Source organism: Panthera onca, chromosome F2 (genome assembly GCF_046562875.1).
Source record: "Panthera onca isolate mPanOnc1 chromosome F2, mPanOnc1 haplotype 2, whole genome shotgun sequence".
NCBI classification, from domain to species: domain Eukaryota; kingdom Metazoa; phylum Chordata; class Mammalia; order Carnivora; family Felidae; genus Panthera; species Panthera onca.
Genome location: NC_138356.1, coordinates 75,844,488 through 75,866,087, shown reverse-complemented (window position 1 = coordinate 75,866,087; position 21,600 = coordinate 75,844,488). Strand labels below are relative to the sequence as shown.

Sequence of the window (21,600 nt, the reverse complement as noted above, 5' to 3'; positions counted from 1 at the left end):
GCACAGCTGCGGAGGCCCTGATGCTGGCCTACGGGAGTGGCTCTCGGCATCTGTCACAGGGAGATAAGATGCCGGCCTTTATTTTTGAAGAGGTTACGGGATAAATACACGTTAATACCTAATGCCTTAGTACGTGGTGAGTGCACGAAGCACTTCACGGCCCCGGAGTCAGAGCGCTCTAAGGCTGTAGCTGGATGACACCGTCATCACTTTCCTGCAGAGTGCAGAGGACAGGTCAAATCGTATTATTTCTGCGCTCGGGAATTAACTGAGCCGACACAGGAGTGAAGCTCACGGACTCGGAGGCAAACAGTGGGTTTAAAGCCTTGCTCTGCCACTCATCTCTTCTGTGTCTTGCGGCAAATTGAGTGATCTTCTTAAAACTCAGCATCTTTTTCTGTAGAATGGGAATAACACCAGTGGTTCCCAGGCATTTGATGGGGAAATGCATGTGAAGTGCTCTGCGCGATGCTGAGCTGTACGTGCTTAATGATCGCTGGTTGTTGCCGTTGTTCGCATGACATTTCCGCATCATTGCTGGGAAGTCCACGGGGAGCAGGCTTGGGGTGCCTTGCCTCCCCGGTGCCTCGTGTTCCAGGGCCAGCCGCAGTCTGTCCCGTGAAGGGGACGCCGCGTTCCCCATAAGCCTAGAAGGCTCACACTCCCGCGCCTCTGATATATAATTCATCATCTTCCCATTGCTTCCTGGGCTCGTTGGAAGTAAAAGTCGGAGACTGAGTGTCAGGCCCAACTGTGTGAAGAGTTTCAGGATTTTCCTAAATTCTTGAGTTGGAGTGACACGATTAAGCCGCGGAGTGAGGGTGGTGGCTTTCTCCTTAGTCTTCAGCACAATGAAATGTGGATGCCCCGAATTCTGCCCTGGCTTTCTTGCCGTGTGAGAAACTCTAAATGAAGAAATCAAGGCAAAAGTGCAGTAATGAACAAGAACGGGTGTGCATTGACGAATCACGTGATGTGATGGTGGCCTGGCTGGGAGGCTGATAGTTCCTTCAGGGAGACTGTCCATGTCAGAATATTAATGAGCATGGCTGTAGTAATGAGCAGCTGTCACTTATCCATCACCTTCTAGGTACTACGCTCAACATCTTAATGGGTTGCTTTTATTTATAAGTGACTATAAAACAGACAGTCTTGTGTTTATTCTTCATATTGGAAATGGAAGCTCCGGGGATTGAACTCAAGGCGGCCTGTCTCCCAGCTGTTGTTCTCTGCACCACACACACTGGTGCCTTGAACATGCTGAGCACCCACCTGAGGGGTACGTGACTCAGTGGAAAGATCTGGGCCGGGGAGAAGGAAACCTGGATCCTGGCTCTGAGCTCAGCAGCAGGCTCTGGAAAATGTGCTGAGTGCCTCGAACCTTTGAGTCCCTCATTTCTTTTCCTATTGAGGAAATTACATTTGCTACATCCATCTCTTAAGGTTTTTATGAGGATGAAATGAGATAATAACTGGGAAAGTGCCTCGCACACTTGAGTGATGTACAAATAAAGGGCTCACGTTATTAGATTTTTAGTAGCGTGGAGCTGTTTTTTCATGGTGCCCATGTTGTCTTCTGATTGAATTTAAAAACCCTTGGCAGAGGCTTCCTGTCCCTTGCTCGTTTTGGCCTTGGATCCTCTGACTGTGAGGAAGCTGTCCCCCAACTACAGCTTTGGGACAGGGTTGAAATGACGCATGCTGGCTCGCCCCTTTCTTCCTTTGGGAAACCGTGGATGCAGGAAATGGCCTCCTGTCATCAAACAACTGATGGACGGGTATTTACTTATTCGGTGGCTACGACATCTCCAGCTCTGTCTGCGATCCTGTGGGCCCTGGGGATTCAACCTTGGGATGTGTGACAGAGGTGGGGAGAAAGGGACACATGCAGTCGGAGGCTGTGTCGGTGACTTACATGCTACGTGTGTCTCATACTGTCAGCGTGAGACCAGCTGGGGTGGCCTCGTGGAGGAGGCTCTGAGGGTTTGAATTGGGGCCTGGGGTGCAGGAGGTGGGCACAGGCAGGGGGCGAAGTGCAGGTATAAGAAAAGAGACTGGGCTTACCTGTGCAGATTTTGGGAGGTCTAGAACATTGCCGAGCAGCTGGGAGAGAGCACAGCTCTGTGTGTGTGTGTGTGTGTGTGTGTGTGTGTGTGTGTGTGTGTTGAGCCTTGTGAGAAAGGACCTAGAAAGCCAGGTCTGAGTGTTGTAAACAATGGAAAGTTCCAGAGCAAGGGCACAGCAGTGAGACAAGGGGTGGAGGCGGAGGAGGGCGGGAGCGGGAGGTTGGAGGCCGTGTGAAGGGATCTAGGTGACAGGGAATGGAGAGGGGCTTCCGTGGGCAGATGTCTTTGGGACAGATCACAGAGACACCGGACAGAGGGGCCCACGGAGGAGGAAGGGGACGGAAAGGAAGCCCATGCCGAGGTCTAGGACCTCGCTTGCCCGGGGCCCGGGTTCTCAGCACTTCTGCGGGGCGTCCGTGGTCGCCTCGGTTCCCAGTGCTCTTCAGTTATTCCAAGTTCACTTATGAATATTTCATTTTTTGCTAACTAATTGGTCTTGAGCCTCTGCATTATGGATGTGGCAAGATGTAAGATGAGTTTTGTCACCGTCGTGTTAGAGGTTTTCCAAGGCTCTCAGGGCTGATTTTGTGTCTCTCCCTTGACAGCCAGATTATGCACCGCTCACCAGTTTAATTCACTGGGATTTATCAGTCCCTGCCAGCCCTGCGGGATACCAGGTTAGGTGTTGGGGGGGGCAACGGGCAGTCAGGACCAGGGCCGTGAGTCCCCCGTGCACAGACCGCGGCAGGCAGAACCTCGCACCCCGTGGCACTGTGGCACGTGTTCCGGCTTGTCTCCGAGGAGGGAAGGTGGGGTGCCCTGCCGCTGTGAGCGTGCTGAACCCCGGGTGAGGGGCACGGTTGCCCACAAGACTGCTGGCCCCAGCTGTAAGTTTGGGGGTCCCTGGGACCAGCTAGCTACGAATCTGGGGGACCCCAAGGGCTCTCTCAGCTTCCGTGGTTTGTTAGAATGACTCAGAACTCAGGAAAGCAGCATACCACGATTACCATTTTCTATAAAATGTGTATGAGTCAGAACCAGCCAAAGGGAGAGATGCAGGGGCCGAGTCTGGGGTTGGAGGGTTTGAGGTGTGGACCTTTTGGTCACCCTCCTCCCCCTGTGGAGTCCTGGATGCCTTGCCTTCTTCCGGCTGTCTTACATGACAGGACCCAAGAACTTCCAGCCAGGGACGCTCATCCCAGCCTTCGGTGTCCAGAGGTTTTGTGGGGGGCTTGGTGACCCACTGCCTCCGTGGCTGGCCGTTGGTCCCATGCTCGTCCTGTAGGTTCAGATGAAGACGTTTGTTCTCCGGTTCCTCCAGAGGTCAGGGCCGGTCTGACTTGTCACAGGGCCCGTCATAAATCACGTTGTTAGACCAGGCATACGGGCACCCCTGTCGGGCAGGACCTCCTGGGGGCCTGGAGGTCCCCCCCCCCCAGTAGCCAGGGGCAGAGGCCAGACGTCTTGTCTACATGGCTGCGTCCTCATAGGGCATTTCAGAGAGGAGCATCAGGCCGTCTGCATGGCAGGGTTCAGGGTCCCTCTTCGGTGTTGCGCCCGGGCCACAGGCGTCCGTAACTGTCACGAGACACATTTCTGCAGCCCAGCCGACGTGACACGCGGTGCGTGTTTCATAGCCTCTCCGCCAGTCCTTCTCTGCTGTTCCTTGCCACTTCAGTAACTTGCACAAGATCATGCCATGGTGACGGAAAACAAGGAGAACTGTTCTCATGACCGTGAGGTAAACAGTTCTGTCCTTACTGTGTACATCCCTTCCCTCGCCGCCCCCTCCGGCCTCCCATACACGTCGGCTGGGCCTTGTGTCTACACAGCTGTTCTGCTCGGTAAAACCCGGTGTGGGCCACGGGATCGAAGCGTCCTGTGCCCTCGTTCGTGCCACCTGGTCTCTGCCTTTGCCTGCCTGTTGTGAAGTGCTCCCTCCCCGGCCCCCCGTCTCCAACACGCCCGGACAGAGCGGGAAGGCAGGAATTGTATGCTTTACTGCGGCCCTGGCCGACGAGGGCTCCGCTGTGGCTCTCGGTCGGCGCCGACCCAGCCCGGCCCTACAGCTCCACAGAAGCCCTGCCCCTTCAAGGGCTCCCCCCACCCCAGCTCTTCCCCCTTTCCAGTGCTCCGTCTCCCCGAGTTCTTGGGGACCCCGCGTCAGAGCAGGCTCCTCTGTCCAGGGCCCATGTTGTCAAGCCTCTCACTGGTTCCCGGCAGATTCTGCCCCAGAACCGTCCTGCCCTCCTCTCCCCTGTGGTCTCCCTGCCTGACTTGGGAGCACAGCAGCCCGCCTCACAGGTCCTCATGGGGGTGGCCGAGGGCGGGTGGGTGACACTTTCCTGTGCAGGGCGGTAGCCTTGGAGAGAGCAGGAGGGGCCCCGAAGACCTCACCGCTCGGTACGTGACCATTTTCCCAGGGGGGGTGCTGGAGCCTAGGACCTCTCCCCTCCTCCGCTGCTCAGAGTCAGAGAGGATGGCGCCCTGCAGGTGCCTGGCCCTGGGGCGCCGGCCACACTGTGCTGGCTTCCTGCTTGGCGTCTCTCAGGGTACCTGTCACGTGACATCACCTGAGCCCGCGCCCCTCCACCTTCACATGAGCAACAGCAGGATGCTCCCCGACCCCGCTCGCCAGTCTCACTTCCTACCTGCATTCTGGAGGTGACTGCCTTAAACACGAGCGCTAATTAACCAGAGTTACAAGTTGACAAATGATTTGAAGCTTGCTCCAGAGCGGCTCTGAGCATGCCATCCAACTCACTAGGTCGCTAGGAAACTTGAAGCATGTTGCTCTTGTCTTTAGTCCTGTAATTGGTAGATTGAGATTGTAATTCTTTTTTCCCTGTTTTATCAGAACAATTTGGCTGTAATAATTATGACGCCTTGAAATAATCTGAATAGTTGTGCAGCTCATTATGCGCCTGAAAGCCTAAGCGGCCTTTGAGAATCCTTCACAAAGAAGTCCTTAAGCACTTTTCCGAGAACTGGGTATAAATGGAGCTGCTGCTTGCTTCACTAGGAGTCTGATTTGTGAACCGGGCGGCTGCCGGTCACAGTTCAAAATCATCCCCACTTTACGGAGGAAGCCTGTGCCAAGGTTTGATCACATAGTATTTTTAAAGGAGAGTATTAGAAAACTGGTTATATGTTGGCATGTGGATGCAAAACTATGAGCACTAAAGGTACGTCTGCAGCTGTTAATTTCTGGAACGGCTTCAGACTTTCTGTTTTTCATAAAACCCGAAACTGAACACATTTCCACATTTGGAAGTTGAGTGCGTGCCGTGCACTGTCGCCTCCTGTGACTCCGTTGTGCCCTCTTGTTTCCTTGGTAGAGTTTTCGGTCATGAAGAGGAAGAGAGGCAGGCCGAAAGGGTCCACGAAGAAGCCCAGCGGCGAGGAGGACCTGGCAGAGAGCGTCGTTAGTCCGCAGGAGGGCAGTCCGCCGGCCCCAGAGGAGGGGAGCAGCCTGGCTCCGGGCAGCTTGGAGTGCGGCCAGTGCCGTCGAAAGTTCTCTAACCCGCGCCAGCTGAGGAAGCACGTCTGCATCATCGTGCTGAACTGGGGTGAGGAGGACGGAGACGCAGGTACGTTGCCCAAGGGCCGGACGCGCCAGTTTCTCGCAAAGATGTGTAACTGCGGACATCCGTTTGCCCTGGGTCAGTTACTGCATGGAGATCGAGCGCTTTTATACGCGGCCTACCTATCTGGAAAAGTCTCTGTTTGGGAACCGATGACTGTTACTGTCGGTGACGTGTCCGGTAGGCAGTGCCCACGGAGTGCGAGTCACGGGGGCACGTCCGCGGGAGCTCTGGGCTCTGCAGAGAGGGTAAAACACAGCGTCCCCTCGGTGAGCTTGCGTCCTGGGTAGGACAGCAGGGTTGTGCATCACGAGATGTTAACAGGGAATGTACCTTGGAGGGGAGGCGGCCTTCTGACGGGGGGTCAGGAGGGAGCCTGGAGTCATGGTGTGCGTGGCATTGGCATTAATGGAGGGAGGTGTGGGCAGAAGTGCAGACGTTAGGGTGCTCGGGGCCCCTGTGAGGCACCTGCTGAGCCAGCAGTGGCTGGGGGGCTAGGTTGTGGCAGGCATTCTGGAAGAAAGGAAAGAACACTGGTGCTTCCTCCATTTACGTTCCTGGCTAAGCTTCATCTGAAGTAACTTGCTTTTTAAAAAATAGTTGTTTAATTTTGAGAGCGAGGGGGGATGTGGGGGAGGGGCAGCGAGAAAGGGAGACAGAGTTCCGAAGCCGGATGTGGGGCTCAAACTCGCACCGTGAGACCATGACCTGAGCTGAAGTTGGGTGCTTCACTGACTTCGCGCCTGAAGTAACTTCTAAAAGAGGCTGAAGGAGGTTCAGTGAAGGTGGGCAAGGAGTGCTGTCTCTGCGGTGGGGCAGGTCTCGGGGGCGACCCTGTGGGAGGAATGAGCTAGCAGGACTGCACTGGAGAGGGGAGGGCCTCTGCTGTGGGCCCTGCTCTTGTCTGGTTCTTGTACCGCTTTTGAAGTCTTCAGACTTTGCCCAAGACTTTGAGTTCTTACTGTGTTTTGTACTGTGCTAAGCTTGTTACATGGGAGTAACCAGTTCTGGTTAAAACATAGGCTTTGGAATATGGCGGCCAGGGTTTGAATCCCAGCTCCTCCAGGCCTTAATAGCTTCCTTCTGCCCCAGTTTCCGTATCTGTAAAATGGGAATAAAACACAGCACTATCTCATATGGTTGCTTTGAGGATTGAATAAGGCAGGACTTTTAAGGTGCTCAGAACAGTACCTGCATTTGAAAAGCGCTCAGCAAACGTTAGCTATAACTTATTCGTAGCAGTATGGGAGCAGTACTGTTGTCTTCCTTCCTGTTGTGTATGTAAGGATAGCTAGACTGGGCAATCAGGTGTTTGTCCAGGGTTCTTTAGTTAGCAAGGGAGCCTAGCCTCTGAACCTCAGTCCTCAAGTCCCTTTACTGTAAACACCTCCCAACCGGGAAGAAGACCCTAGCGCAGATCGGGGGCGTAACTGAGTAACTGAGTAACTGATATTTACCAGACATCTAGGTTGGTGGCCAAGGCTCATTGCCAACATCTGCGCAAACTGTAGAAAATATAAAACGTTCTTTCCTTTGAAGAACGGCTCTCGAGGTGACTTTCTAGGCTGCATGGGCTAATGCAAATAATGGACTAGCACTCAAACAGGATAGGCCACTGGGAAGACACCTGTCCCGCAGCGGAGGGCACGTCATTGCTGTGGGAGGCACGTAAGCCGGGAGTGCTGTGGTTTCAGAGCCATTGGCCTCCTGTTTCAGAGCCTGATGCCCTTTTGGCAAATAAAGGTACTTCTAGAACCGAGATGGTTGAGGGAGGAAGGATTAGAATGCACCTCCCTGCCCATAAAGTGCTGATTTCTGGTGCATTTGTCAACCACTGGCCCTGGGTTATGGGCTGTCCCCCCCCCGGCCCCCACCCCATGCACACCCCCACTCTCTTTTTCTCACACAAATAGTTAATGGTGGTTGCATGTTGTTTATTTGTTCAAGTTTTTTACTTTAGTTATCTTTTTGTTTATTTATTTTTTTTAACGTTTATTTATTTTTGAGACAGAGAGAGACACAGCATGAACGGGGGAGGGACAGAGAGAGAGGGAGACACAGAATCGGAAGCAGGCTCCAGGCTCCGGGCCATCAGCCCAGAGCCCGACGCGAGGCTCGAACTCACGGACCGTGAGATCGTGACCTGAGCTGAAGTCGGACGCTTAACCGACTGAGCCACCCAGGCGCCCCTAAGTTTTTTACTTTAATCCCTGTATAGCGTTCCTAGTTTCAGGCACACAGTGTAGTGATTCAGCACATCCACATGTCACCTGGTGCTCATCACAAGTGCAGCCCTCAATTGCATCCCCCCAGCCGCCTCCCCTCGGGTAGCCATCGGTGTGTTCTCTGTAGTTAAGAGTCTGTTTCTTGGTTTGTTTCTCTCTTTTTTTCCTTTGCTTGTTTTGTCTCTTAAATTCCACATAAGAGTGAAATCAGATGGTGTTTGTCTTTCTCTGACTTATTTCACTTAGTGTTATACCCTCTAGCTCCATCCATTCATTGCAAATGGCAAGATTTCATTCTCTTTATGGTTGACTGATATTCCATTGCACATACACGTATGTGTCCATGCATGCACCCGCACACGCACACACACACACACACACACACACACCACACCAGCTCTTGTTCCAGTCACCAACTGATGGACGCTTGGGCTGCTTCCGTAGTTTGACTATTGTGGAAATGCTGCTGTAAACGTAGGGGGGCATGTGTCCCTTTGAATTAGTGTTTTTGTATCGTTTGGGTAAATACCCAGCAGTGTGATTCCTGCATCACAGGGTAGATCTGTCTCTAACTTTTTGAGGACCCTCCATACCGTTTTCCAGAGGGGCCGCACCACTTTGCGTTCCCCGTGGCCCTTGCCTCTTAATGAGTGGGGCCGGCTGTAGCGTTAAGAGAGCCCTGTGTGTACCTGCCCGAGTCCCGAGAATTTGAATCTTTGGGGTCATTCAGTGCTGTCTTCTTGAGGACCTGCTTTGTTTTTGTGCCTTCACATGATTTATCCCGCCAGCCTCCTCCTGAGAGACCCCTGGGCTTTCTGTGCGATTACGGCCGGAACTCAGGGTTCTCCTTTGCAAAACATTCCTGCTGCTGCTTCCTTCAGATGTCAGACCTGGATCTAACTTGGATGCAGCCTGAGGAGTTCAGTTGGGTCTGTGGATTGTCTGCATTGCCCTCAGGGTTTTCTTCCTAAAACAAAGTTTTTCAGTGTCTCCCCTTCAGAGTCAAGTGCCAGGTCCTCTCCTGGGCATTGAAGGCCCTTAGCAAAAAGATCTTTCCATGGAGCTCTACAGCATTGTTTTTCTGTGTCGTATTGTTGTCAGCTGAGCAAATTTAGGGTCGTTGCCAGTCTTTTGCTGTTGTAAATATTGCTTTCATAAATACTTCTGTGTGCAGGCATATATGTATGTACGTGCGTGTATATGTGCGTGGACACACGTGTATTTGTGGACTTACGTTGTTACTTTCATAGGATAAATTCCTAGAAGTGTAATTGCTGGGTCAGGATGTATATTACATGTTGCCGAATTCCCCCTCCCCACCAAAAGCTCACACCAGTTCAGGTTCCAGAAGTGTTTCACAGTCTATCTTGTTTTTCTTTTTAAATACCTGAAATGATGCAGAAAGTACTAAGAGGAAAGTAACAATAATCCAGAATTTCACTGCCTAGGTGTATTGACTACTATACTGTGTAAGAAAGAGAAGGAAGATCCTTCTCCGTTCTGTGTACACATATGTTTTTTAGAAATGGGGTCATGTATCATGTTCTGTGATTTCTTTTTTTACTCACCAATATAGCCGATAACATTTTCCATGTTAATATTTTTTTGTTTAACAAGCTGTTTCGTAGCACTTTCTGGATGCTCCGTGTTTACTGCTGCTAGTCCTCTAATTCTCATAGCAACCTTAAGAAGTGGGCATTATTGTTACTCTCATTTTATAGGAGAGGATACTGAGGCACAGAGAGGTTCAGGAGTTTGCTTAGATCACACAGCCTGTATGTGGTGGGTCTGGGTTCTGAACCCACCGCGGTGTGGCAGCTGTGCTATGCTTCCTGACCAAACTACTCAGTAAATGCGCATTTTTGTCATTTTTAAAGGACACCCAGCATTTCATCGTATGTGTGGGCCATATATTTTCCTTCATCGGTTTCCAGTTGATTGACATCCAAGATTGCTTTTCATTTTTCTCCCTGATTACAAAAAAGAAAACCACTACTCAGGGCGTCTGAGTCAGTGAAGTGTCCAACCAACTCTTTTTTTTTTAATGTTTGTTTTTGTTTTTTTTTTAATGTTTGTTTATTTATTCAGAGCGAGTACTCATGGGGAAGGGGCAGAGAGAGAGGGAGAGAGAGAATCCCAAGCAGGCTCCATGCTGTCAGCTCACAGCTCGACCCAGAGCTCGAGCTTAAGACCCTGAGATCAAGACCTGAGCCAAAATCAGGAGGTGGACGCTTAGCTGACAGAGCCACCCAGGTGCCCCAGGCATCTGACTGATTTTCGATCTCAGCCCAAATCTTGATCTCAGGGTTGTGAGTTCAGGCCCTGCCCTGAACTCTGCACCAGGCTCGAAGCCTACTTAAACAATAACAGTGACAGTCCACAGGTGAGTGGTCTTGAGCATGCATATTAATTTTATTATTTGCACTTACGCTATTATGATCTTAGATGGATACCAGTAACGTAATTGCTCGGCTAATAAGGGCGTAGTTTACCTTTTGACACATATGCCTGTTGCCAAGCTGCCCCGTAGACAGCATCTGTCAGTTACTTCCCCGACACATATGTGCCGAGGTTATTTTCCACGTTCATCATTGTCTTGTCGTTTGTAGCCTTGCTTTGTTTTCTTTCGCACTTTGCTGGAGTTTTATTTTTTATTTATTTTTTTATTTATTTTTTAATTTTTTTTTTAATGTTTATTTATTTTTGAGACAGAGAGAGACAGAGCATGAACGGGGGAGGGTCAGAGAGAGGGAGACACAGAATCTGAAACAGGCTCCAGGCTCTGAGCTGTCAGCACAGAGCCCGACTCGGGGCTCGAACTCACGGACCTCGAGATCGTGACCTGAGCCGAAGTCGGCTGCTCAACCGGCTGAGCCACCCAGGCGCCCCGATTTGCTGGAGTTTTAAATGTCTGTATTGTCACTACATGTTCCTTTTAAATTTCTTGCCCTTTTCTTCATGGCTTAGAACACTTACCTCTACCCCCAAATAATAAAAAACGTGCTCCTATGTAGTCCTTTGTTATTTTTGTACGGTTGTATTGGTTACCTGTGTCTTTGATCCATCTGGAAATTGTATTTTTGTAAAAAGTTTAAAGTAAGACAGTTATATATTTGATCACTAAACATGGGCAAAAGAATTATGCTTAATAAATGCAGTTTGGTAGATAAGCTATTTCACATCAAAGGGTCCACAGAGGAAATAATAAGGGTCCGGTGCAAAGTCTAAGAAATACTTTAAAAGAGTAAAACTTCGTATTTTGAAAATAATTGCGCATGTATAGGAAGTTGCCAAGATTGTCTAGAGAAGTCTCGTGCCCTTGACCCTGTTTCTCCTAAGGATTGTGTAGAGGTTGACGCATGACATCAGAATGGGGACGTGGACAGTGAGATGACGTGTGTGGGTAGTTCTGTGTCACGTGTCACAGGGGTAGACATGTCAACCCACCCCCACCCTGGGCAACCACAGGTCTGTCCTCCAGCTCTGTAATTTGGTCATTTGAGGATCTTCTATCAGTTGAATCACATGGTATGTGACTGCTTAAGATTGGCTTGGAAAACCCCCTCTTCAGCCTCACTTTCATAATTTTATAGGTGAGGAAGTTGAGTCCAGAAGTGATGATGATCAGGCGGAGCCCTGATCCGAGGACGAGCCCTGATGCCTCGTCCGAGGTAGGGTTGGGGTCCCATCCCACACCTCCTGATCCTCACCCGTTGGCCAGCCTGCTGTGCCACGGCCGTGTCTTAAAACCCTTAAAACCGGTCTCATTTCCACTCCATGGATGCAGATTTTATTCATTTCAGTGTACCTTTGTGAGCTTTATCTCTAACCTTATAAGAAATGAAGGCTCCACCCTGCGAGGTTCTTGTTTATCTTCTGCTCTGTAATTCGTTCAGCCATGTCTCCTACAATGGCAGACTTGAGCAGTCCTTTCTAATAAGATTATCAGCGGCCTCCAGTAATAGCCGTAGAGAAACCGGACTCGTGTTCCATTGATTTGAATGACCTAAAAGGACTTTAACAAATACCAAACGGAAAGGTAGAAGTTCTGGGAGTCTTTGCCTTTCTGGCCCCTGTCGAAGCCGCTGAAATATGCAGAAATGACCTTCTGTCCAACTGGCTTGTGGCTGCCGTCCATGTGTCCGTGTGACTGCTCCGGATCCTAGTTTGCCAAGCACAACGTTACAATTTGGAAAATTCTTGCATAATTGTTTTAATACACGGTCTGCAAAGAGCATATTAGTGACATTTCAAACAGTTGACCTGGACTCTTTAGCTTGCTAAAACAATCACAAGAAAACAAAACAAGCCCTTCCCTTCGCTGAACCACGGCAAGTTAAAATAATACTTTTGATGTGTATTCAACGTTTGTTTATTTTATTCTGCATACGAATAGTAAAAGAAACCAGGAAAAGAGATTTTTTTTTTTTTTTAATGCCATTATGTGGAGCAGCTGGTGTTTTTGAAAAACAGTTTGCGGCCTACAGAAATCAATATGTCAACTTTATAAAAGTGACTTCTGAACCTGCCTTAGCTTGTTATTTCTGGGGTCATTTTCTGCAAGGAGAGTTGCAGAAATGGGCTCTTAACTCTTGTTAAATCTGTCCTAGAGAAGACAAGGCATTTATTTTAAGATATTCCCTAAGATGCCCCTGTAATCTTCATGGAGATTTTTTGTAACAATGCTTCAAGTGCCTTCTACTGCATTTGTGTTAGCAAAACGGCTGACTCGGTAATGGCTGCTCTGACTGAAAACGGTTTTGGGTGAGTTGTGTTTGAAACTTTGCAGGAGGCAAGGCGGAGCAGCGTCAGTCTCTCGAATGGAACATTTTTCTCCGTGGAAAGCTGAGTAATGGTAACGGCTGGTTCCTCTTGCTGCCTGTAAACCCTGGTTTCACCCGTGCACCGGTCAGGTGGCTGGAAGCCTGGAGGTCACGTCTCCAGACACACCCAGCCTTCGGCCTGCTGGGAAGTGTGGGGGTGTGTCCTCGCACTGTTAATATTCCCTCACGGTGACACCTTGTGCTCCCAACTCCCCCGCTTCTCACCAGCTGCTCCTGCCCGCCTGCTCGGTGAGCTCCTGTTCCTCCTCTCATCACGTCACCCCCCCAACCCCGTCACTGTCCCCAAGTCTGTCAGTCAGCGGAGGCCAGGCCACACCCTTACAACAGGCCTCTTCCAAACTGCAGTGGCCTAACGGAAGCAAGCTCGCGTTCCCCTTCGGACTCCATACCTGCTGCCGGTCCTCAGGGGCTCTGCTCACTCGGGGTCCTGGACGGAGAGAGCAGCCCCCCGCCCCGAACGTGGCTGGTCACTGTGCAGGAGGGGAGGAGAGCCCTGCGTGGTTTCGTGTCAGCCTCGAAGTGACACCCATCATTTCTGCCTGTGCATTTCGTTGGCCAGAGCTGATGTCGTGGCCCCACCGACTTCAAGGGGCCAGAAAGTGCCTGGGGTGGGGGAGAGCCGGAGGTGTTTGATGACTGTCACTAGTGACTGCTGCATGGCTCCCATCCACTTCCTTGGACTCACCCCCCAGCTGTGCTCTGTGACCTGCAGACGCCCTCCTTGCCCCCACCCCGTCCTGGGCTCCAGATCTGTTCGGGTGACCCACAGGCGGCTTGAGCTGTGGGCTTGTTTGGTGCTGAGCTCACTGACTAGCTCCTTATAAATGCCCGCCCCCCCCCATATTCTGACTTGGTGACTGGCCCCACCATCCAGATGTCACCTCTCACATTGGTCATTTATCATGGTCAGTTGACTTTTCCTGTGAGATATTTCTCCTATCCTCCTCTCTATCCGGCTGACGTTCGTGTGGGTCAGGCCCCATCATTCCCTCCACAGACTCTTTGATGGCTCTGGTCCGCGCCCTATTCCCATCCACGCTCTGTGTCGACCAGTGATTTGCATACACATCCCTGATAAATGTTCATTTTTTACCAATAAATTGCATTTTTAAAATTTAAAAACCAACTACAGCATCCTTACTGTAGGCCCACCACTGTACTGAGTGTCTTAGAAATGTTAATTGATTTCCTCTTCATTAAAAACCCCATGAGGTACTTACTGATTTTTGTCCCCGTTTCACAGATTCGGAAACTGAGACAAGCACCCTCTCCAGTGTTACCCCGTAGTAAGTGGTGAGCCTGGGATGGGAGCCCAGGCATTTTGCTCAAATCCCCATTTGCTGTAAGAACGTGTTTATGGTTGTTGTAAAACTCACGTAAAATATAAAATTCGCAAGGATGCGGTAAGAAAGGGAAAGAGGAGTTCTCCTATGTTCTCCCCAGATTTCAGTGGATTGTTTGAGACACGCCCTGGGTGCGTGCACTCTGGCTCTCCCTGCCGCTGGGGCGAAGTGCACGCTGCTCACATCTGTCCCCTGAGGACCAGCTAGCTCTCCCTGCTGCTGTTCAGACAGTCCGAGCTCCTCATGAGCCTGCTGGGTTGTTTCTGCACAGCCTGACAGCTGCCCCCCCGCCCCGACCCCTTCCCATGTTGCCCGTGTATGACTCTGTAACAGACTTCTGGTGGTGCCAGTACCCTGCACGCTTGTCTCTTGTACGTTGTTCCCTTTGCCTGTGGAATGGCCCCCTCCCCTCCGCCCTCTGAGTAGCCACACTCGCCTCTGGCCCCAGGCGCTTGCCCATCCCTCTGCCTTTGCACACCCATCCCTTCTCCGGGACGCCAGGGCCGTCTGGTGTTCGTGTGCCAGCAGATGCCCACCCTCCTGCAGCTCCTGGCCTCACTGCTGTCTCAGGCTGGCTCAGCGTGCCCGTCCTTGTCCTCAGCCTCTGCCTCCCGGCAGCCCAGGCTGCTCACCCCGTGCCATGCAGGTCTCCTCGTGTTAGGAGTGTCGTATGTGTGTTTGTATCCCCACGTGCTGATAGTTCAGCAGACGGGATCTCGTGCTGTCCCAGGGCCTGGTGCCCTGCACATGGCATAGAATCACTCATCACTGTCCTTTCTTTGCCAAAATCTAGAGCCAAACTCTGCTCCTTTATGGATTTGGCATAAGGAAGACCATGTTACGTACGTCGTGTGGGTATGTCATTTCATTACTCTGTCTCCAGTGTTCAGAACAGTGCCTGGTACACACGAAGTGCTCAGTAAATGCACGGATCCTTTAGAGCACAAACAGGAACTACACAGTCTCTAATGAGCAGGAAACTCAAAGTTAGTTTTTCTAACTTCTATGTACGTTTCTACGTGGTGTGGGCCAGGTGACCTGGATCGGCCCCAGTACGTGCTGCTGGCTGCCTGGCCAGCGCACCTGCTAATGGTCATTTCTGGACTCTGTGTTCTTTACACTTTGGGTTTCATCTCTCTGTTTTCTCACCTATATTTGATGGTTGCCTGGGAAAGTTACCTCTCACTTGCTGGTGCTTCCCAGTCTTCTGAACTAGAAACCTGAGTTGCCCTTAATTCCTCCTCTGATCCCACCCCAGACTGCACTGTCATTGAGCCTTGCTGGCTTTTGTGCGCCCCTCTTCCCCCCCCCCCCCCCGCCCCGAGCCACCCTGGGGCCTCCAGTCTCCTTCCTGACCTTCCTCCCTGCCCCAGGTCTAGCTTCCTCTTTGTCTTTCTTTTTCTTTTTCTTTCTTTCTTTCTTTCTTTCTTTCTTTCTTTCTTTCTTTCTTTCTTTTTCTTTCTTTCTTTCTTTCTTTCTTTCTTTCTTTCTTTCTTTCTTAACAGAAGTGTGCTGTTTAAGTTACTCATCGTTATCTTATTATTAACAAAATAAGGCACTGTGTTTACAGTCATGAAACAAGAAACAGTCTGGAGAAAAGTTGGGCTGGAGGGAAGGTGGGGAGGGTGCGGGGAGAAGATGGGGGGCAGGCACAGACTCAAATCTGCCCCTGTGGGGTTTGGGGTTCCCTTCCCACCCTGATCCAAGCGCTGTTCTGGATCTTCGGAGTCAGGTGCCAGTGGGACCTCCCAGGTACTGTCAGCCACAGCCTTTGGATCGGTGGCTCCACATCTCCACTGGCCCCCTAACCCCGCCTCTCCACAGAGCAGTGTCCAGCGCAAAGGTGACCCGTTGCTTTCTTGTTGAGCATCCCTCTGTGGCCTCCCTGTCCCTGCGAGTAGTGGTCTCCCCCCTACCCTGAGACTAGATGCTGCATCTGGACCACTGCTGTGCACACTTGTGCCTACTTGTCTCCTGGCTCCTTTGGTGCAGGCGCCGTTTTCTTCTTAGGGAGCCCCCTCCACCCCCTGAGCCCGCCAGCTCTCTCTCGTCAGGGTCAGCAGCTGGTAAACAGCTGCTCAGTGAAAATACCTGTGTGTGACCTTCATTACTCTGGTAGCTTCTGGTAGCTTTTAAATGAAGTTCAGATGGGTGATAACAGGGTAGGTGATCAGACTGCTTTAGGGGAGGAAGAAAGCATGAGACCTATAGCTGGGAGCCCATGGGGAGCTCTGTCGGGCCCCAGCAATGAGTGTGAATCAGGCTGGGAAATTCTACAGATGCGTGTTTACATGCTCGCAGAATTTCCAGAGGCGAGCTAGTCCAGAGCTTCCACGGGTCAGCAGCAGACACACCCAGGTCAGCGGGCCCGTGATGCTCACTGGCCCCGTCTGGGCTCCACGGAGGTGCCTCGTCTTGCCGCGCCCAGCCGCTGCCAGGGCCCTGAGCATCTGTTCTAATCCTCCTGCTGGACACCAGGGTAGGGCAACCATCTCACTGCAGATGAAGAAAAAGAGGCTTTGCCACCTGGAGGGAGTCGTCCAAGGCCAGCTGGTGATTACCTGAATCCCTTAGACTTCTGACCTCAAGCTCTGGTCATGTGGATCAAGCTATCTCCTGGGATGCTGGCCCTTCGACTCGCCACCCTGCCCTGGCCCAGAGTCACCTGAATTCAGACCTCCAGTCCTGTGGGAATGAAGTCTCCAGGTGTGAGACACAAGTAGGGCTGACGCCAGGTACCCCGCAATCCCTCCTCCTGACTTGCTGTGTCTCTCGGGCAAACCAGGGGTGCTCAGTGCCTTTTCTTGCAGTGGGAGGAGAGAGCAGAGGAGGAACAAACAATCCCACCTAAGTGGGATGTTATGCCGGGACTTTTGAAGGAAGGCGTTCTTGTTCAGCATCTTGGCGGCCTCCTGGGGCCGTGCTGGCTGCGAGTGACTGTGCTGGGGAAGCCGGTTCTCCTGTGTCAGGGCCAAGGGCACAGCCCACTGTGTCTTTATGTGTGAAGTTCGGTGGGCTGCCCACTGACTGCATCCTGGTGTGGAGGGACTTGAGAGGGTGTGATGGAGGCCGTGGCACCTGGGCTTTCCTGCTACTTAATGCTTTTTCACAAGACAAGGAGCTCCTGTGCCTTGTGACCCCGTATGAACAGGAGCTCGGTCTCTCCCGGGAAAACCCCCGATGGCTGAGAAATCCTGGGATGGGTGGCCAGACTTACTGCTGGGCCTGGTGCTTCTGGCTAAAGCAGGGGGCTGGGCCCGGTGCTTCTGGCTAAAGCAGGAGGCTGGGCCCGGTGCTTCTGGCTAAAGCAGGGGGCTGGGCCCGGTGCTTCTGGCTAAAGCAGGGGGCTGGGCCCGGTGCTTCTGGCTAAAGCAGGGGGCTGGGCCCGGTGCTTCTGGCTAAAGCAGGGGGCTGGGCCCGGTGCTTCTGGCTAAAGCAGGGGGCTGGGCCCGGTGCTTCTGGCTAAAGCAGGGGGCTGGGCCCGGTGCTTCTGGCTAAAGCAGGGGGCTGGGCCCGGTGCTTCTGGCTAAAGCAGGGGGCTGGGCCCGGTGCTTCTGGCTAAAGCAGGGGGCTGGGCTTGGTGCTTCTGGCTAAAGCAGGGGGCTGAGTCTGGTGCTTCTGGCTAAAGCAGAGGCAGGGCAGGGCAGGACCACATGTCTGTGGCGTACATCCTGGAGGGCTTCCTGAGGAGGGGGCCATGAGGTATATGTCTGAGGATGACCTGGCGTTTATGTGTGCGGAGAGGAGGTGAGACAGGCATTTCCTTTCCTGTGGCTCCAGCACAAGCCTGCAGGTGCGGTAACATAGCAGGAACCGGGGTCACGGGGAAGACAGAGGCCTCCTGCCCTTCCTGTGCTTCTTCTCACGGCTGTCACTGCACGGGGCTGCTGCTGGAAGCAGGTGCCTGCCTGGCTTTCCTCCGGAGCCAGACAGCCGGGAAGATGCGAGAAAGCCTGAGGGGAAGCACAGAAGCGAGAGTGATGCGTATTCAGCAGGTCCGATGGAATTGTCGTGGGCTAATAAGTTCCTTAAACTGCTGTCTTAGCAGCGTGGAGCGAATTGGTGCCAGAGTCCCAGAATATAATCCCTTATCAGTCTGCTGTTCTGACGACTGTTCTGAGCTTTTTATTAATGTGGCTGATAACACTTACTCTCTGGGGTGTTCTGAGATTTAATTAGTTCTTGGGCAATTTAGAACAGGTACTTTGGAATATTAGTGCGGTGTTAATTATACATGAGTGCCTATGAGCTAATTTCTTCAAATGTGTGATTGCGAGCACGCTTAACTCTTCATCTGCCCTTTGCCAAGTCAACCTGCCTGGTGTGAGTGTTACCACACAGGGGGCGCTGTGAGGGCCTGTGGGGAATTGAGGGATACGAACACAGACACGGATCCTACAGCTGAGAGTGTGGACTTGGGGAAAGGAACAGCATCCCTCCCAAAGGAACCCCTCTGGGACAGGAGGGGACGGCGAGCAAGGAGATCTTGTGTCAGAGGGGCTTAGTTTCTCTTCGTAAGGTCAGAGAAGCTCATCAGAGTTCGGGGTGCGTGTGGTGTGTGGCGTTAGGGGCTGGGAAGAACGGGAGTGTTTTTGCAGCTCTGCTGTGGGTCATTCATTGATCCAGTGGAAGCGGCAGTCACCGCTATCTACGTACCAGGCGTGTGGTTGTTGCCGGTGATGCGATGGCGAGAGAACAGCGTTCGCGCAGGAAAGTCGCTCAGAGTTCGGTGGTGCGGGCGGAGAACCAGACCGGCCCTTGGAGGTACGCGGGAGGAGCACCCACCGAGGTCACACGGGGTCTGGAGGGAGCTCAGAGGAGTCAGTGGGAGAGGGTGTGGGGGAGTCCCGATGAGGGTCTACGGTATCCAAATTCAGCAGTGGCCGTGGGAGTGGCAAGAAGGGGACAGAGTCCAGAGCTCCGGCGGAAATGGGATTCCCAGGGCCCGGTAGAGGTTGGACGGGGCGAGAGGCAAGAGGGAGTGAGTGGGCGGTGGCCTGGGTCTTGGCTTGGGTGCTAGGGTGGAGGACGGGCCCTGCCAACCTGAGAACCCCAGGGAGAAGCAGGTTTGGGGGAGAGAGGACAGGTTCCTTGTGGTCACCCGTTGAGTTTGGCAGACTGTGGGTGTCCAAGGGGATGTTATCTACCTGGCCGTGGAGCCGGCAGGAGGGCTGGGCTGGAGCCCTAGCCCTGGGGCCATCAGCCTATGAGGGCACAAGTAGACGGTCATCAGGGGACTGGGCGGAAGTTCCTGAGGAAGGCCACTTCTAAGGGAGAGGAGGACGGGTCAGCAATGATAGGTGAGGCAGGGAGACGAAATGAGATGAAGCTGGGATAGAGGCCATTGTTCTTGGGTCTGAGGAGTGTGGCTCATGCTGACATGAAGGTGACATGGGGCCAGAAAGAGGAGCCATCTAGGGTGACTGAAAGGATCTCTGCGGGGAGCTGGTGGGACATGGCCAGGAAGCAGGTGCCACACTTGAACTGGCAACCTGAGGGTTTAGTAAAGGGATTCCCCATCAAAGTGTGGTCATGGGGGAGACTGTGGATAGCGCGGTAGTGGGGTGCTGTTTACCCCCCAGGTATAGAGACAGAGGGGGAGAGTGGCCCCTGAACTCCAAGGCCAGTCTGTGGCCGAGGAAGCAACCTCAGACAAGCTGGTGACCAGGAGGGAGCCCAGATCTCCTGCCATTGCCTCCTCCATTGGCCAAACCCAGCGGGAAGCCAGAGGGCAGTGGACCCCCTGGGTGAAGGACAGAGGGTGGGCCCGGAGGGGCAAATGGGAACTTTCTAGAACACTGAGGACACTGGACTTTTGCCCATTACCCTTTTTTTTCTTTAAGTTTGTTTTTGAGATAGTGAATGGGGGAAGGGACAGAGAGAGGGAGAGAGAGAGAGAGGCAGAGAGAGAATCCCAAGCAGGCTCTGCACAGAGCTTGATGAGATCTCACGAACTATGAGGTCATGACTTGAGCCAAAATCGAGAGTTGGACCCTAAACCGACTGAGCCACCTAGGCACCCCACTCATTACTCTTAAAATGGGACCCATGCTGGGTGTCTGCTCCCTGCCTCAGGTTTGTAGTCAGAGCGCCCCCCTGCGTGCGAGGGCACCAGGCCCTGCCGTGGGGGGGTGGGTCTCAGCACTGTGGGCGTGCCCACCCTTCTGGGAACATCTGCTTCCACATTAGGTTTCGCATTCCACCTTGCACTGTGCCATAGCTCTTTTAAACACCGTCTTTTCAAAAGGAAATGAAATATAAAGAATTACGCCAGTGTGCTGGGGTTGAAGAGCTATAAGGCACAGATGTCAGGAAATTAGAAGTTATAGTTCCCAGAACGTCAGTGACTCGACAGGGCACACTGGGCCGGGGGGCAGGTGAGGCACGCTCCCGCTGCAGCTCTCTTGTGTTAGCACAGACCCAACGGAACCACGGGGACCGGGCGTCCCGGCCCCAGACCGGGGGTGGGTACGCACGGGCACCAGCCCCACGGCAGCACGCGCGGCCCGAGGGACGGCTGTGCGTGCTTCACTGTGCAGCCTTTCCCTTGCTTGAACAGTGATTCGCTTTGCACGCACAGACCGTAAGTTTAGAGAGCTCCCGACCGATGCAGCTGAAAGAGTGTCGCTCACGCCCCGCGCCCTCCGCCCTGGCCACTCAGGGCAACGGCCGTCGTCGAAGTGGTACTTGGCACAGCCCTTCCGCGTGCGTCCTCATCCGCTCGTTTTCAAGGTGTTTTCAGGGCCCTGCAGAGGTGCTAGCGGCTCAGGGTGGACAGGTGGGGGCGCTGGTGTGGGAGGTGGCGAGGGGGACCCCACCCGTTTCAGCCAGAGAAATCACGCCCCTTTGCCGACTGTTTACGTTGAAATTGCTTAAATAATTCACCTGACAGTGGTTCTGCCGCTCGACACCCTTGATGAGCGCCTTCCTGCTGCAGTGAGAGTCATGCTGGGATTCAGACAGTGAATGTCTACGCAGCGTGGTGTGAATTTGACGGACAGGGGCCCCTCAACTGAGGGCCTCATGTTCCGGAAGAGCACGGTCATTAGAGCCTTGGAGCGAAAAGCGAAACATAAAAAGATTGGCTACAGGGGCACACGGTGCATACGGTAGTCGAGTTACAGGTGCTCGTTAAGTTAATGCTCAGGAAAGTGCTTTGCACACTGTAAAGCACCACGCGGAAGATGAGGTGGGTGGTCTTATCTAAGTACCGGTGGAGTTTCTCTGTCTCTCCAGATTGTTGACCGGAGGAAAACTACCAGACAGACACAGACCACCGTGAGATGTTTCCGTCCGAGCCCCAGTGCTGCTGATGGGGTCAATGCTGACCTTTCCTCCTGCGGCCTGGCTGGCCTCCCCCCAAGACCCGCTGGGGTTTGATGGGAGCCAGTGCAGTCTGCCTTTTACGCACTTCGGGCAGATTTCAGCTATCGATCTCACTAAAATTACATCCTGTTTTCTGTTAGATCAAGAGTGTTTTTTGAAACAGCTCGGTGAAGATATTTTAGACATCTTGTGCAATTTGAAGATAAAATACG

The 21,600-nt window shown here is 52.6% G+C and overlaps 1 protein-coding gene across 8 annotated transcripts in view; it reads left to right on the top strand.

Moving 5' to 3' along the window:
• The window catches only part of ZFAT (zinc finger and AT-hook domain containing), a 345,664-nt gene that overhangs the window by 134,007 nt on the left and 190,057 nt on the right, over nt 1–21,600 (top strand). For all 8 annotated transcript variants that reach the window (XM_078441802.2, XM_078441799.2, XM_078441798.2 and 5 more), the window contains one exon: nt 5,405–5,656. In XM_078441802.2, the coding sequence (XP_078297928.2) occupies nt 5,405–5,656 (252 nt within the window). The remainder of the gene's footprint in view (nt 1–5,404; nt 5,657–21,600) is intronic.